The sequence below is a fragment of the Haematobia irritans genome, chromosome 5 (genome assembly GCF_050003625.1).
Source record: "Haematobia irritans isolate KBUSLIRL chromosome 5, ASM5000362v1, whole genome shotgun sequence".
NCBI classification, from domain to species: Eukaryota; Metazoa; Arthropoda; class Insecta; order Diptera; family Muscidae; genus Haematobia; species Haematobia irritans.
Genome location: NC_134401.1, coordinates 48,976,995 through 48,994,255, shown reverse-complemented (window position 1 = coordinate 48,994,255; position 17,261 = coordinate 48,976,995). Strand labels below are relative to the sequence as shown.

Genomic DNA, 17,261 nt, shown 5'->3' with positions numbered 1-17,261 from the left:
GTGAGCTTTCAATAAAGCTGACCAGTTCATGCAATGCGGTCTCAGTAGACCTGCCCTTCGAGTATGCATGCTATCGTTTCGAGAGCAAACTTGAATCCACGCTAGTTCCAAGATACATGTCTATCATCCTCTCCAGGGTCTTAAGTAGGAATGAGGATAAACTGATTGGTCGGAAATCCTTCGCACTCGAGTGAGAGGCTTTTCCTGCTTTAGGTATGAAGACGACTTTTGTTTCCCTCCACTTTTCTGGAATATATGCTAAGTTTACACATTGTTTATATATCACCGTCAACCAGGGGATAATTCTTTCAGCCACTGCCTGTAACTCCGCCGGAGTAATTCCATCAGGTCCGGGGGATTTGAATGGTCCAAAGCTATTTAAAGCCCATTTTATTCTAGATTCCGACACAATTTCCTCGATAGGAAATGATCGCCGAGCCTCTGTTACACCGCCGGAACATGGTTCAACCGTCTGATTTCCAGGGAAGTGTGTGTCCAAAAGTACCTCCAACGTCTCCTCACTGGACGTTGTCCAATTTCCCTCCGATGTTTTAATGAAACCTGGTGCGGTGTTAGTGGATGCTAGTACCTTCCGTAGTCTGGAAGCCTCTGACGTATTCTCAATACAGCTACAGTAATCATCCCAAGAGTTTTGTTGAGACCTTCTCAGTTCTCGTTTATATTCTCTCAGATTCATCTTGTAAGTGTCCCAAATCTCCGGAGCTCTTGTGGACTTTGCTTTGTTAAAGAGCTTCCTGCAGGATTTCCTCATATTACTTAACTCCGTAGTATACCATGGCGGCCGATTTTTTCCCCTTGGCTTTCCTCTAGGGCAAGCAGCTTTCAGTGAAATGTTGAAGGCCTTCGTAATCCGCTCCACTGCGTGTTCGATATCTTGCACAGTGCTCATATTTGTCTCCGCCATTTCCGGTATCATCAAATTGAACGATTCCCTATACCTATTCCAATCAGCTTTCCTAACATTTGGCGGAAATATGGTCTTTGAAGTACGAACAGCCAATCTGAAACTGATGTAGCGATGATCTGAGAAGCTATGTTCCCTCAAAACTTGCCACTCAGATATCTTATCATTCAGTTCCGGAGAGGTCAACGTTACGTCCAAAACCTCTTGTCTGTTCCTGGTGACGAAGGTTGGTGCATCTCCCTTATTGCAAACTACGAGGTTAGTACGCAAAATAAACTCTATTAGCGACTCTCCCCTTGCATTAGTATCACTACTTCCCCAAATACTATGATGTGCATTTGCATAGCATCCCATAATGAGTTTTGTCTTTGTTTTTAGTGACTCCTCAACTAAGGTCTTAACGGCACAGGGTGGCATCTCCCTATCATGTCCCATGTAGACCGAAGATACCCAATATTTGCATGTGGATATCTCTAGACTGGCTACGACTGTGTCTGCATTGCTCAATGAAGGAAGCAGAAACAAGTTTAGTTCGTTTTTAGCAATTATACATGCTCGATTTATATCGTTACCGGTATTATGCAAAAGTTTGAAACCCGGAGTGCTTAATTCACAGATCATGTTCTTATACATGTATGGTTCTTGAATAATACTATATCTATGTCTCCTTTCATCAGGAGAACTTTTAAGGCAGCACAAGCGGCCCTACAATGGTGAAGATTTATCTGGAGGAACCGTAGAACCATCCAAATTTTCAACCTCCGTCACATCAGCCGCTTCAATTGAGTCATCAAGGGCTTCCTCTTCACAGATCTCGGTGACTCTCGCAACAATCCGCGGTTCAGCTTTGGTGAGGCTTGAGCCTGTAGAAACTTCCCGCATATGATTTTCGCCATAGTCTGCAGGTTTTATGTCTCCTTCGGCTTCGCTAGGAGATTTTTTCACTGCTGACTCTACCGGAGGCTTGTCCGTTTCGGTATCCTTTGGCTGATCGCTTTTGTATACCTTCATATGGATATCATGAAAGCCATAACTTACGCGTCCTTGGGTCTGGGCTAGATGTGGCAGCGACTCTATGTTTAATATAAACACCGCATGTCGTCTTGGTCCATCCACCTCATCCAAACGACCAACCTTCCAATCGGCGGTTGGAAGATCTGGGTTACATTCTTTTAGTCTCTCTAGTATTGACTCAGGATCAGGAGGGTTTGCCGGTATCCATGCATGTGCTCTAGGTTTAGCCGGTATGTCTTTTTTATCGACTAACTCCAAAGCGGCTCCTTCCCAAACTTCACCAATTAGCATCAATGCAGCTTTAAAGCAATCCATAGACCTCTGGTCTGCAAAAGCTATTAACTTATATCGTCCTTGATACCATCCAGCATCTTGCTGTCGAGGACTTGGTCCGGGAAACTTTTTTCGCACCTCTGAGTAGACACCAGACATCGCTTCTCAATTTCCCCCCATTTTTGCCTTGGAATCATACCGTCCAATGCTCCTTTATTAATAATAGCCATCACAAGGCTGTCTTTTGCAACTGAGGCAAACGATCTTTGATCCCGTTTAGAGGATGGTAGCTCATCCGGTGATCGTTCCCTTTTTCCAGCTTCAAGAATTCCTTGAGCCCATTTTAAGAAATCGCTTTGCTTAGCTGACAACGTGCTTGGGTCGACTGATCCTAATTTCTTTAGGATAAACAAAGCATTTCTTCGTTCCTTGAATCTCTTTCGAGAGGGATTGCCTCCTTTTGATGTCGTCACCTTAGAAAAGGTTCTACTTGCCAAAGTGTCACCGCCAGTCGACCCGTCTACAGGTCGACTAATTGGGCCTGACTCTTGGTCGCTGCCCAAATTTATAACTTCAGTCGTTACCCGTCCACTGGGCCCTGAAGTTAGCAACCCAGTGGATGACTTTGAATTTCGCTGCATGGTGGTTTATTATTTCCACCACACGTGAAATTCGTAATAAGTACTTATTACGATGAAATACTCCGCTATTAGAAAACACGTCCGTTCAGTTCGACGGTTGAAAAAAAGTGTATGCCTAAGATGAAATATAATATGTTTGAAAAATACAAACAATATTTTGTTTGAACCAATCCTGAAAATACATATGCTTGAAGCAGAATGTGCATGATATACATGCTAGAGGTTAGAGGTGTGCACGTGACACGAAATTGCGTGATTGTGCGTGGGAGTGATTAACCAACCAAATGTCGTGCGTGAGCGTGAGTCACGAAAATAATATCTTCGTGAGTGTGCGTGAGTAACGAATTTCGGAAAAACACATTCACGAAAATAATCCCGCTGACGAACATAAAATGCTTACGAGTTGAATTCATTTATAATTTTAGTGACATCCTAGGTGGTAAGAGTTTTATAACGCACTCGATTTTAACCATACTCATGTTTTCAGTCAGGTTCTAAAGGTAAATCACTCATAAAATTATTCGTGAGTCACGAGGTTTTTCGTGAGTCACGACATTTTTCGTGATTCACGATATTTTTCGTGACTCACGACATTTAAAAGATTTTCGTGCGTGAGTGTGCATGAGTACAAATTTTCTTTTCGTGAGCGTGCGTGAGCGTGAGTACTACCAAAAAATATCGTGCGTGAGTATGCGTGAATAAGATTTCTCCGCCGTGAGTGTGCGTGAGCGTGAGCAAAATATTACTCACGTGCACACCTCTACTAGAGGTGTGCACGAGAGTAATATTTTACTCAAGCACACTCACGACGGAAAAATCCTACTCTCGCACGATATTGTTTGGTAGGACTCACGCTCACTCACGCACGAAAATGTCGAGACTCACGAAAAATATCGTGACTCACGAAAATTGTCGTGACTCACGAAAAATATCGTGATTCACGAAAATAGTCAAATAGTCACTCACGAATAATTTTATGAGTAATTTACCTTAGGGATGTGTCTGAAACCATGAGCACGATTAAAATCGAGAGCGTTATTAAGCTCTTAACATCCCACGCGTCACTAAAGTTGTAAATGAATTCAACTCGTTCTATGTCCATGGGCGGCATTATTTTCGTGAGAGTATTTTTCAGAAATTCGTGCGTGAGTACGCACACTCACGAAGAAAATATTTTCGTGACTCACACTCACGCACGACATATGGTTTGTTAATTACGATCACGCATACTCACGCCGTTGCCATCAGCGTGATACACGACTCATGCGTGTGTCACGAAAATTTTGTGTCACGTGCAATATGACAAATAAATGGATCAATCGAAATCAAAAATAAAACTTCTTTTGCCCATATCTCCTAAACTATGCGTCCTAGAGCGAAAAGGACTTTAATTCGTGACCACCCCCAAAAATTTGAAAAATCCACCCAAAACCTAAAAAAATTGAAATAGTTATATGAAAAACTTCTTTTGCCCACATCTCCTAAACTAAGCGTCCTAGAGCGAAAAGAACTTAAGAACTTAATTCGTGACCACCCCCAAAAAATTTAAAAATCCACCCAAAACCTAAACAAATTGAAATTTTTAAATGAAAAACTTCTTTTGCCCATATCTCCTTAAATATGCGTCCTAGAGCGAAAAGGACTTTAATTCGTGACCACCCCCAAAAAATTGAAAAATCCACTCAAAACCTAAAAAAATTGAAATTTTTATATAAAAATTGAAAAATCCACTCAAAACCTAAAAAAAAATTGAAGTTTTTATATGAAAAACTTCTTTTGCCCATATCTCCTAAACTAAGCTTCCTAGAGCGAAAAGGTCTTTAATTCGTGACCACCTCCAAAAAATTGAAAAATCCACCCAAAACCTAAAAAAATTATATTTTTATATGAAAAACTTCTTTTGCCCATATCTCCTTAAATATGCGTCCTAGAGCGAAAAGGACTTTAATTCGTGACTAGCGAAATAAAGAGAAATTATCAACGCCATGTTTATAATAATTTTGTAGCTTGGCTCGGATTTGAAGTTTCACGAATGATTTGTCGTTTTAAAAAAATAGTTAATTTTTTTATTAAAACTAATATTTTTACAAAGCGGTTTCTCGTTTAAAAAACGCTCCTGCTCCGGGTTTTAAAAATATTCGCTCCGTTCTATATCCCTAAGCAGCATCTTTTTTTTACTGGGATGTCCATTGAACTCCATTGTCATGCATTTATATAACTTTTTAATTTTTCTTTTCCCAAGGCCAGTTTTAATAACATTTAACCTTTTCAAGTTTTGTGTGGCTTATTTGAATTGTATAAGATGATATTCTCATTTCCTACCATCTCACCCCTCCATTTGGCTATCATGATGCACCATTGTGTTTAAATTCAACTACAGCACACTGTAGGTGGATGCATGCAAATCATTTCACAAAGATAAAAGACATCCACAAGAGGATTTCTGGGGTCACCCTGGCTCGGTCACATGGTCATTTGTGTGTTTGTGCTATTACGCATAGTTAATAGACTACGTCAAAGGACTCTCTTTACAATGATACTTACTTGACGGACAGCTCCTTGCATTTCACCAGGTACATTTGCGGCATACATCAAGTGTCGTGCTATCAGGACATAAAATACTCCAATTATAACCAATGGAATGGCATAGTAGACAAGGAAACGTAGTAGAACCATGGTCTTGGCATACTCCCAACCCCACTCTTCGGGGAAGGGATAACACAGTGAGAATGATTTGTTGCTGTTGACAACAATTTCCTGGAATTAGACAAATTGGAATACCACAGTGACACAGCATCCGGTTTTGTGTGTGTGTGTGTAGAGAAAATGGCAAATTACTAAAGCTAATTGGAATAGTCATTGATATCATAACAGTGGCATAGATTGATTTCACACAAAACTTTAGCTAAGCCTAAACTCACCTTGATATATGTGCCAATTAAGGCTGGCAAACCGCAGATTATGGCTAATAGCCAAATTGAAACAGCTATTGCTATTGTCATACGTGTAGCCCGTTTTCCACCTCCTGACCATATCCAAACGAGAAGAATGTCAAATATTTTATTCAGTTACTATTTCTTGTCATTGTGGATATACTGCTGACACTTACCATGAGCATGGAATTTCCTTAGTGGATCCACTATGGCAAAATATCTATCGCCCGATAATGCTGTCAATGTAAATACGGACACACCAATCGATACATCCTTGAAGAATTCCGATAGAGTACAGAGTACACTTCCCCAGGGCCATGAGTCCACTGTGTAAACGGTTGATGTTAAAGGAACCGAGGTGACTATCACTAGCAAATCGGCCAGAGCCAAGGAGAAAATATAACTGCAAATAAATCGAGTATAAAATGACACATTTTAGTTGGAAGTTTAGCTTATTTCATCTTATTTCTAATTAGGTTGCGTAAAGGTTTCTATTTTGTATAAATGCTACACTTTAAAAGAAGGTAATCCACCAAAAAATAAAAAGTACACTAACAAAAAACTAATAATCTAATATGAGAGATTATGCAACCTAAATTTTAGAACACGTAATTTGCACAATATTAAGGACAAATTTCTTTAAAATGAAGAAATTTTAATTAGAAGAAAGATAATAATCTTTGTCTAAAAATAATTTTCTTCAAATTTTTCATTATTCTTTGAAATTGAAATAATGCAAATTTTCCTAAAAGTAAAGAAAAACATTTTTGATTTAAAGAAATTATCCTTAAATAAAGAAATATTCTCTTAAATTAACATTTATTCATTGGATTAAAAATAAACAAGTGGAAATGTCAACCACCATGAATCAAATATAAAAGTGTCCTCCGAAAACTCCTCGCCGTAACATACCGCCTCAAAAAGATCAGTTCAAAATTTGAAATTTCTATATATCAGATCTTGGATTTATAGATGAAATTTATGTTTGAGTTGTAGAGAAATCTTAAGCTTATGCGTTAATTAAGATAATGCGTTAATTTGAAATCTAGACTAGAATAGAAAATCTAGATATTTCACTTTTAGTTTCGAGCAATTTGGATGACCAATGGGCCTTGATATTAGTAGACTTTTCCCAAAACAATGGAAAATAAAAATTAAATTCATTTGTCTTTGTGGTATCTACACTGAAAAAAAATATATTTACGTGGTATTAAAGATTACGCAACCTAAATTTTATGACAAGCTATTTACTCAATATTAGGGAAAAATTTTAAATAATGAAATTTTGAAATAAAAACAAGTAAGTAAAGTAGAAAGTCGGGCGGGGCCGACTATATCACACCCCTAGTGATGTAGAATACATAAGCATTTGTAAGGCATTATTGGTATAGGTTCAGGAATTAAAGCGTAGTTCCATACACTGAAAAAAGTCATGCCCGGTTTCAAAGATTTTGGCTTTACTTTGAATATTTTTTGGTATTGATAACGAGCCAAAGAAGCGGGGAATACAAGTAAGGATGCTTTTAAGACACAATTCTCTTTTAACCCTTATACTACGTTGGCTATTAGGTTGTATTTTTCATCACCCAATTTTTTACTGTTGCACTCTTAGAAAAATATGTTTTTCATATGTTCCGATATAAACAAAATGTGTTTCGGGCACAATTTTAAAACACAATATATTTAAGTGCAAACAAGGAATGTTCCTAAACTAACACTAAATGTTTTGGACATCTATGTTAATATGTTAGAATATATTATGTTTGGGGCATGAATGTTTCATAAAAATCATATGTGTGAATGCAAACATATATAAATTTACAAATTTCGACTAAACATACATATGTTGTGATATTTTATTCAAAGCGACAGAGAGAGTATAGAGAAAGAAATATAGATGGAAACCGGGAGAGTTGACGGGAGAGTCCACGTGGCAAACAAATGTATGTTTCTGTTAAATAATGTTATGTTTGCATGGGCTCGTGGGCGCTGCAAACTATGCTATATAAGTGTAACTTATAACGATAATTATCTACTGGTGACTATAACAGCTACGTAGTCCAGTGTGTAGTTTGTTGGCTTACAAACTGTATAGTCCTCGGTTCGATTCTCCGTGCAGGCGAAAGGTAAAATTTAAAGAATTTATAAAAGTGAATAATTTCTTCAACATTATTTGTATTACAGAAAAAAGTGTCAAGAACTAAAATATTTCGAGGAAGTGAAAATTACGAGTATGTTAGGCAATGAGCACAATCGTCTTTGGGAAAAATTCTTCCAAGCATATAATATTTTTGGGCTCAAAATGCTTCCAAACATATGATATGTTCACATAAAACAAACATATTAATGTTTCGGCAGTATCCAATAATATATGTGCTTCCTGCAAAATATGTTTGGAACATATGTTAAAGAAGCGATTTTTTTTGAGGGTGTGGATTATAATTAAAAGTTCTTACTACTCAGCATAAATTCAGCATATGTCACCAATTCATGCACTGAGTGATAGAAATTTTTAATTATATTCGAACAGTAAGAAATGCGGTGATGAAAAATACGACATGGGTGATCAAATGACCCCAACGTAGTATAAGGGTTAAATTAAAGTTTTGTTTTCTTGCTTTTAGGAAGCAAATTTTAATTTTTCGTTTTTTTTTTAGCTTTTTTTCTTCATATGCCTTCAAAGTCCTTTAAAAACGAGTTAACGACAACTTTATTTTCCAAATTCAGACTCGACTTCCAGTAGAAATTATGCTATGTTTCAAGTAAAAAACGTCTTTAAAATAAAGTTTTGAAAAACATGTCCTATTTTTGAACGATTTTTTGATAAGTTGACCTTACCCCAAAAATTTTTTTTCATGTTACGATACCCATTTTTAAGTCAAATCACTTAATTATAAGGACAATACTACTTCATTGAAAAGTTTATAGACTTTTGGACAAAGAAAAAAACTTTATATTTGTAACGACGAGTTTCCTCCGGTCGCTGGGGTATTGCTCGCGGGGAAAGGGTCCGTCACAGAAATTTGTTTGTGTAGTGACAGAAAAGGAAAAGACGATGGTTTACGGTGATATTAAAGTTTTATTTATGGTAAGTCGTCTATAGTATAATATATAATTGGTTGGGCTACGGGTGAGGTGCCTACGGGGTACTGCTTCGATGGGGCTGGATGGGCTTGATATGGTGGCCTGGTTAAGCACACTGGGCTGGACTGACCACGGGTTTGGTCTGGTTGACGGTATGGTCGTAATGGGCGAGCTGATTGGCGTCGTATCTTAGTACGGGCGTCGGGGCAGGATTTTGCGCTGGCGCATCTGGGTGATAAAATGGCGACCTGGCTAAGTACGCTCTGGGACTGGGTGATATCATGCGCTGGCGAATGCGTTGACTGGCGACCTGGCTAGGTACGCTCTGGAAGACTGGGCTAGTGGGTGGCGACCTGGTTAAGTACGCCCTGTAATCCGGAGAGACGTATGTAGACGAGTCAGTGGTGAGTCAAAGGTGGTCCTGTGAAATCTGATGTGGAGCGAGTAGAGAATAATACTAAGCGACGGAAAACAGCGAACGAACAGTGCACTAGAGACGAGTAACGACGGAGTGGATAGATGCGACGACACTAGGAACGGTGACCTTGGTAAATACAGCGTTAATGGGATCGTGTAGATATGGAGTGACTGTGACCTGGGTAAGTACACAAGTCAAATGAAGATCAAAGACAATGGGATCGTGTAGATCTGGAGTGACTGCGACCTGGGTAAGTACACAAGTCAACCGAAGGACAGAGATAATGGGATCGTGTAGATCTAGAGTGACTGCGACCTGGGTAAGTACACAAGCCAAATGAAGGTTAGAGACAATGGGATCGTGTAGATCTGGGGTGACTGCGACTGGGTAAGTACACAAGTCAACCGAAGGACAGAGACAATGGGATCGTGTAGATCTGGAGTGACTGCGACCTGGATAAGTACACAAGCCAAATTAAGATCAGAGACAATGGATCGTGTAGATCCTGAGAGACTGCGACCTGGTTAAGTACACAAGTCCAATATACTGCGAGCCTATTTGTATGTGATGTAGAGAAACACTTGGTACAATATAAACAGATGACCTTGAATAGAGGACAAAGCTGTGCAAAGTCAATAAAATCGTGAAGATCGAGAGTGACTGCGTCCTGGGTAAGTACACAAGTCAAATGTGATGTGGCCTATTCGTTTGTGCTTTTACTTGATAACACCTCCACTGCCAAGTTTTCCACCTTGAATATTGTTCCCCACTCTACTTACTACCTATTGCCTCGTCCACGTGTGATCTTCAACTGCCCCGCATTTACCTTTGTAGCTTCCTTTTATAGGTGGTGAGGATGCAGTCGGCGTCACTTTAATGCCGTTACATGTCTTTTGCGCGTATGCCCAGCCAATGGTGTATATGCTGCTACTGCGTGTGTTGATGGGTAAGGCCAACCGATAACGGTATCTTGTTTATTTCATGTATACTCCAAGTAAAACAAGTATATACGGCCGTAAGTTCGGCCAGGCCGAATCTTATGTACCCTCCACCATGGATTGCGTAGGAACTTCTACTAAAGGCTGTCATCCACAATCGAATTACTTGGGTTGCGATAACACTTGCCGATGGCAAGGTATCGTAAAACTTTTTAACACTGTCTTCTAAATTGTAAGTTAGCCCATACGGGGTATATATTAAACAAAAACAGGCCGATTAAATACGTATATAATCTAGTTTGACAAAATTTTCTATAGAAATAAAATGTTGACAAAATTTTCTATAGAAATGAAACCTTGACAAAATTTTCTATAGAAATAAAATTTTGACAAAATTTTCTATAGAAATAAAAATTTGACAAAATTTTCTATAGAAATAAAAACTTGACAAAATTTTCTATAGAAATAAAATGTTGACAAAATTTTCTATAGCAATACAATTTTGAAAAAATTTTGTATAGAAATAAAATGTTGACAAAATTTTCTACAGAAATAAATTTTTTACAAAATTTTCTATAGAAATAAAATTTTGACAAACATTTCTATAGAAATAAACTTTTGACTTTATTTTCTATAGAAAATGAAATTTTAACAAAACTTTCTATAGTAATAAAATTTGACAAAATTTTCTATGGAAATAAAGTTTAGGTAGATTACAAAATTTTCTATAGAAATAAAATTTTGACAAAATTTTCTATGGAAATAAAATTTTGACAAACATTTGTATAGAAATAAACTTTTGACAAAACTTTCTATAGAAATGAAATTTTGACAAAACTTTCTATAGTAATAAAATTTGACAAAATTTTCTATGGAAATAAAGTTTTGGTAGATTATTTTTGGCGATATGGACCAATTTTTGTGTAATAAGTCATCGGCTATATATAACTAAAGACCGATATGGACCAATTTTTACATGGCTGTTAGAGGCCATATATTGACAAAATGTACCAAATTTCAACCGTATCGGATGACTTTTGCTCCTCCAAGAGGTTCCGGACGTCAAATCTGGGGACGGTTTATATGGGAACTATATATAATTATGGACCGATACGGACCAGTTTTTGCATGGTTGTTAGAGACCATATACTAACACCATGTACCAAATTTCAACTGGATCGGATGAATTTTGCTCTTCCAAGAGGCTCCGGAGTTCAAATCTGGGGATCGGTTTATATGGGGGCTATATATAATTATGGACCGATATGGACCAATTTTTGCATGGTTATGAGAGGCCGTAAACTAACATCAGGTACCAAATTTCAACCGGATCGGATGAATTTTGCCCCTCCAAGAGGCTCCGGAGGTCAAATCTGGGGATCGGTTTATATGGGGGCTATATATAATTATGGACCGATATGGACCAATTTTTGCATGGTTGTTAAAAACCGTATACTAAGACCACGTACTAAATTTCAACCGGATCGGATGAATTTTGCTCCTCCAAGAGGCTCCGGTGGTCAAATCTGGGGATCGGTTTATATGGAAGCTATATATAATTATGGACCGATATGGACCAATTTTTGCATGGTTGTTAGAGGCCGTATACTAACATCAGGTACCAAATTTCAACCGGATCGGATGAATTTTGCCCCTCCAAAAGTCTCCGGAGGTCAAATCTGGGGATCGGTTTATATGGGGGCTATATATAATTATGGACCGATATGGACGAATTTTTGCATGGTTGTTAGAGACCATATACTAACATCAGGTACCAAATATCAATCGGATCGGATGAATTTTGCCCCTCCAAGAGGCTCCGGAGGTCAAATCTTGGGATCGGTTTATATGGGGGCTATATATAATTATGGACCGATATGGACCAATTTTTGCATGGTTGTTAGAGACCGTATACTAAGACCACGTACCAAATTTCAACCGGATCGGATGACTTTTGCTGCTCCGGGAGGCTCCCCAAGCCAAATTTGGGGATCGGTTTATATGGGGGCTATACGTAAACGTGGTCCGATATGGCCCATTTTCAATACCATCCGACCTACATCAATAACAACTACTTGTGCCAAGTTTCAAGTCGATAGCTTGTTTCGTTCGGAAGTTAGCGTGATTTCCACAGACGGACGGACAGCCGGACAGACGGACGGACGGACAGACGGACGGACGGACATGCTTAGATCGACTCAGAATTTCACCACGACCCAGAATATATATACTTTATGGGGTCTTAGAGCAATATTTCGATGTGTTACAAACGGAATGACAAAGTTAATATACCCCCATCCTATGGTGGAGGGTATAAAAAGGCTAGGAATTAATGAAGTGGAAATTCTTGTTGCAACTTAAATATAATAGGTATCTAATTAATGATTTCTCGATGAGGTAATTCAAAAAGAATGAAAAGAAAATAAACGTGTTGGCGAAAACGAGGGTAACCGATTTTCGTCGTTACATATTAGAGAAATGCTTCTTTTATGCTAAAGAAAATTTGCATTCGTATTTTCAGGACATGAAATCGTTGGCCTCACGACAATATTTTTTTCAGTGTATGGTGTATATCAGTCCAGATTTTGATATAGCTCCCATATAAACCGATTCCCCGATTTGGGGTCTTGAGCACTTATTCACCGCAATTTTCATGCGATTTACATGAAATTGGAAATCTAGAAACACCCAATATAGGCCGATCACCAGGTTTAACTTCTTGGTCTTCTAAATACCGCAATTTTTGCTTGAATTTGGAAATCTGGAGATTCTTTATGTGTGTTGAGTTTGGGTTTTATCGATCCATTTTATAGAAAAGCCCTTTTACACACGGATCTCCCGATTTGACACCACCATTTTCCCATTTGCCTGAAATTCGAAATCTAGTGGTACATGTGAAACAGACTTGGTTTACAGCGGCCTATATTTTGGTGTGGTACCCATATAGATCGATCTTCCGTTATGAATCCTTGGCATCTAGGCTTGCCTCGCCTATTTTTTATCTGATCGTCGTGAATTTGTACATTATAATCCTAATATACACCGGTCTCTCCAGTTAACTTCTTTATGGTCATCTAAATTGCACGAAACTAGAGGTAAAATTTGGTTGATGAAGGTAAAAATCTATAAAAATTTGTTTTCAAATCATATGAAAGGCGTTAATCTATCGGATTTTAGCGTCCGTTTTGATGAGATATTTATTCTGGATTTCTGATGTAGCCTATTTATGTAGAAACTTTAAATCTAACTTCGCAGAGATTACCATTTGGACCCATCTGCTAGGAAGAATATCTGTCATCAAATCCACCTAAAATTCTATATAGATTCAATTAGCCAGCTACGATTATGACTTTTCAAAGGAAACTATTATATGGGATTTATGGTGGTGGGTATTTAAGATTCGACCGGACCGAACTTAATGACGTATTTATATCAAAGCCAGCAATAAATCATAAATGCAAATCCTGTTTACAATTGCTATTTGCATTCTTTGGAAATCCCTATTATTACTGTAGCTCATTGTTAAGTTTACTTTTCATTTAGCATGAATCATTTAGCATTTCCCAATGCGGTTTTCTGATGGCGCCGGAAGATATTGCATTCAAATGTTTCCGCCACTACGAGCAAATATATACTAACTCACACATAGACACACATACCCGCCGCCATATTTACACGACCAACATTTTCATATCACCATTTATTGATTTCCGTATTGAATAATGTTACATTAGTAAATAATGTCTATTCAATAACCCAGCAAAACTTTTCATTATCAAATAATCTCGGAGATATTCTAGTACAAAATTTACCCAGGTTTTTCTGGAAGTGTCTGCTTAATTCTAATGACAATTTGATTGGTACAGACATGAAGTCATTTGTTTATATTGCGTCAAATCAAAAATGAATTTTCTGTCATTTCGTAATTAGGAAATTTCCTCAAAATTAAATTTTGTATTTTTAAATAAAGTGTAGCGATCCATTTTATTAATTTACAATTTAATGTTGTAAATGTTTTGTCTGTGCACGTATGTAATTAATTGCCTCAAATGTGGTGTTAAACTTATTCAATGGGGATACGTCTATATTATGTTGAATATTCTTTAAAAACATGCTCTTAATTTTTCAATTTATTTACTCTGGTTATACCCTGCACCACACTGTGCAACGGGGTATTATAAGTTAGTGCATATGTTTGCAACACCAAGAAGGAGATGAGATAGACATATGGTGTGTTTGGCAATATTGTTCAGGGCCGGCCCCTGAGTCGATTTAGCCACGTCCGTCTGTCTGCGAACACATTTTTATAATCAAAGTCTAGGTCGTAATTTTAGTCCAATCGACTTCAAATTTGGTACAAGTATTTGTATTTGGGGTTAGAATAAAACCCTATTGATTTTGGAAGAAATCGGTTCATATATATATATATATATATATATATATATATATATATATATATATATATATATATATATATATATATATATATATATATATATATATATATATATATATATATATATATATATATATATATATATATATATATATATATATATATATTATAAATCCCCTGCCTAACAAAGAAAAACACTTTTTTGTAAAAATTCGTGTTTATTATTCAACATAGTTCCCTTCAAGAGCGATATAACGATTATAACGACCTTCCAATTTTTTGATACCATTTTGGTAGCACTCCTTCGGTTTTGCCTCAAAATAGGCCTCAGTTTCGGCGGTCATCTCTTCATTTGCAGCAAAATTTTTTCCCTGCGAGCATCCTTTTGAGGTCTGAGAACAAGAAAAAGTCGCTGGGGCCAGATCTGGAGAATACGGTGAGTGGGGAAGCAATTCGAAGCCCAATTCATGAATTTTTTTCATGGGGCTGTTTTGCCGCGATTTCGACATTCAAACGCTCCAATAACGCCATATAATAGTCACTGTTGATGGTTTTCCCTTCTCAAGATAATCGATAAAAATTATTCCATGCGCATCCCAAAATCAGAGGCCATTACTTTGCCAGCGGACTTTTGAGTCTTTCCACGCTTCGGAGACGGTTCACCGGTCGCTGTTCACTCAGCCCACTGTCGATTGGACTCAGGAGTGTAGTGATGGAGCCATGTTTCATCCATTGTCACATATCGACGGAAAAACTCGGGTGTATTACGAGTTAACAGCGGCAAACACCGCTCAGAATTATCAACACGTTGTTGTTTTTGGTCAAATGTGAGCTCGCGCGGCACCCATTTTGCACAGAGCTTCCGCATATCCAAATATTGATGAATGATATGGCCAACACGTTCCTCTGATATCTTTAAGGGCTCTGCTATCTCGATCAACTTCATTTTACGGTCATTCAAAATCATTTTGTGGATTTTTTTGATGTTTTCGTTGGTAACCTCTTTCGGGCGTCCACTGCGTTCACCGTCCACAGTGCTCATTTCTCCACGCTTGAATTTTGCATACCAATCAATTATTGTTGATTTCCCTGGGGCAGAGTCCGAAAACTCATTATCAAGCCAATATTTTGCTTCGCCCGTATTTTTGCCCTTCAGAAAACAGTATTTTATCAAAACACGAAATTCCTTTTTTTTCCATTTTTTCACAATAACAAAAGTTACTTCACAAAAGACGCTCTATCTCACAAACTAATTTACTTACAGACGTCAAATTTTGACACGAATCATTTGAAGGATGGTACTATATAAAAATAATATGAATTTAATACTAGCAACGCCAACTATGTGTCAGACCGGGGACTTATCAGCCAACCTGTTAATGTTGTAGCTATGTATGCCAAGTTCAGTTGAAATCGGATTCAGATTTAGATATAGCTCCCATATATATCTTCCGTCCGATATGGCGCCAGAAGCCTGAGTTTTGCCCTAACTTGCTTCAAATCTTGCACAGAAAGTATAATTAATATTGTAACTATGCATGTCAAATTTGGTTGAAGTCGGTTCTGATTTATATATAGCTCTCATATATATCTTTCCCCCAATTTTCACTCATATGACCACAAAGGTCAAATTTGTAATCCGATTTACGTTATAATTGTGCACAGGTAATAGAAATAACATTGTAACTATGCATACCAAATTTGGTTGAAATCGGTTCAGATTTAAATATAGCTCCCATATATATGTTTTTCTTATTTCGGCAAAAATGGTCAATATACCAACATTTTCCTTGGAAACTCGCCACTGCTCGTCGAAAACTTCTGCTATCGACCGATAAATCATAAATACACTTTTGCAAAGTTTCCCAAAAATTGCTTCAGATTTAAATGTTTTACCATATGTTTTTACTAACATTGTGTTCCATCCACACTCAAAAAAAGTTTACTTAGATCCAAAGATTTTGACCTTCTCTTAAGGATTTTGGTATTGATTCCGAGCCAAAGATGCGGCTTCTTTAATATAAAGGAATTTTTTAGCGACCTATCTGTCTGTAAATCTAAGACCAATAAAATTAAAATGAGGATACAAATCTCATTTATCAAATTTTCATTCTATTTTTGAGGTTTATTAATAAAGGTACACTGAAAAAAATATTTACGTGATATTAAGGATAACGCAACCTAAATTTTAGGATGCGAAATTGACAAATTATGGACAAATTTCTTCAAGTATCCGTTATAAGTTGGATTTTTAAACTGGCATTTGTTTGAACGTGAATACCTTTATTAATAAACCGCGAAAAGAGAGTGAACATTTAATAAATGAGATTTGGATCCTAATTTTAATTTTATTGGTCCTAGATTTAATGGCAGATAGGTCGCTAAAAATTCCTTTATATTATAGAAGCCGCATCTTTGGCTCGGAATCAATACCAAAATCCTTAAGGCAAGGTCAAAATCTTTGAATCCAAGTTAACTTTTTTGTGTGTGTACTCACGTACAAACAAATGCCAGTTTAAAAATCCAAATTATAATGGATACTTCAAAATAAAAAATTTTTTCTTAATTCAAAAAAAAAAAAAAAAACTTTAAACTAAAGACGCTAAATTCTCAAAATAAGTCTTAGCCTGTATTTAAAG

The 17,261-nt window shown here is 37.2% G+C and overlaps 1 protein-coding gene across 1 annotated transcript in view; it reads right to left on the bottom strand.

The window, feature by feature from the left end:
- The window catches only part of CCHa1-R (CCHamide-1 receptor), a 108,389-nt gene that overhangs the window by 33,532 nt on the left and 57,596 nt on the right, over window positions 1-17,261 (bottom strand). The window contains exons 2-4 of the mRNA XM_075312131.1: window positions 5,963-6,189; window positions 5,775-5,878; window positions 5,398-5,610 (exon numbers count right to left, since the gene is read on the bottom strand). Coding sequence (XP_075168246.1) covers window positions 5,398-5,610; window positions 5,775-5,878; window positions 5,963-6,189 — 544 coding nt within the window. The remainder of the gene's footprint in view (window positions 1-5,397; window positions 5,611-5,774; window positions 5,879-5,962; window positions 6,190-17,261) is intronic.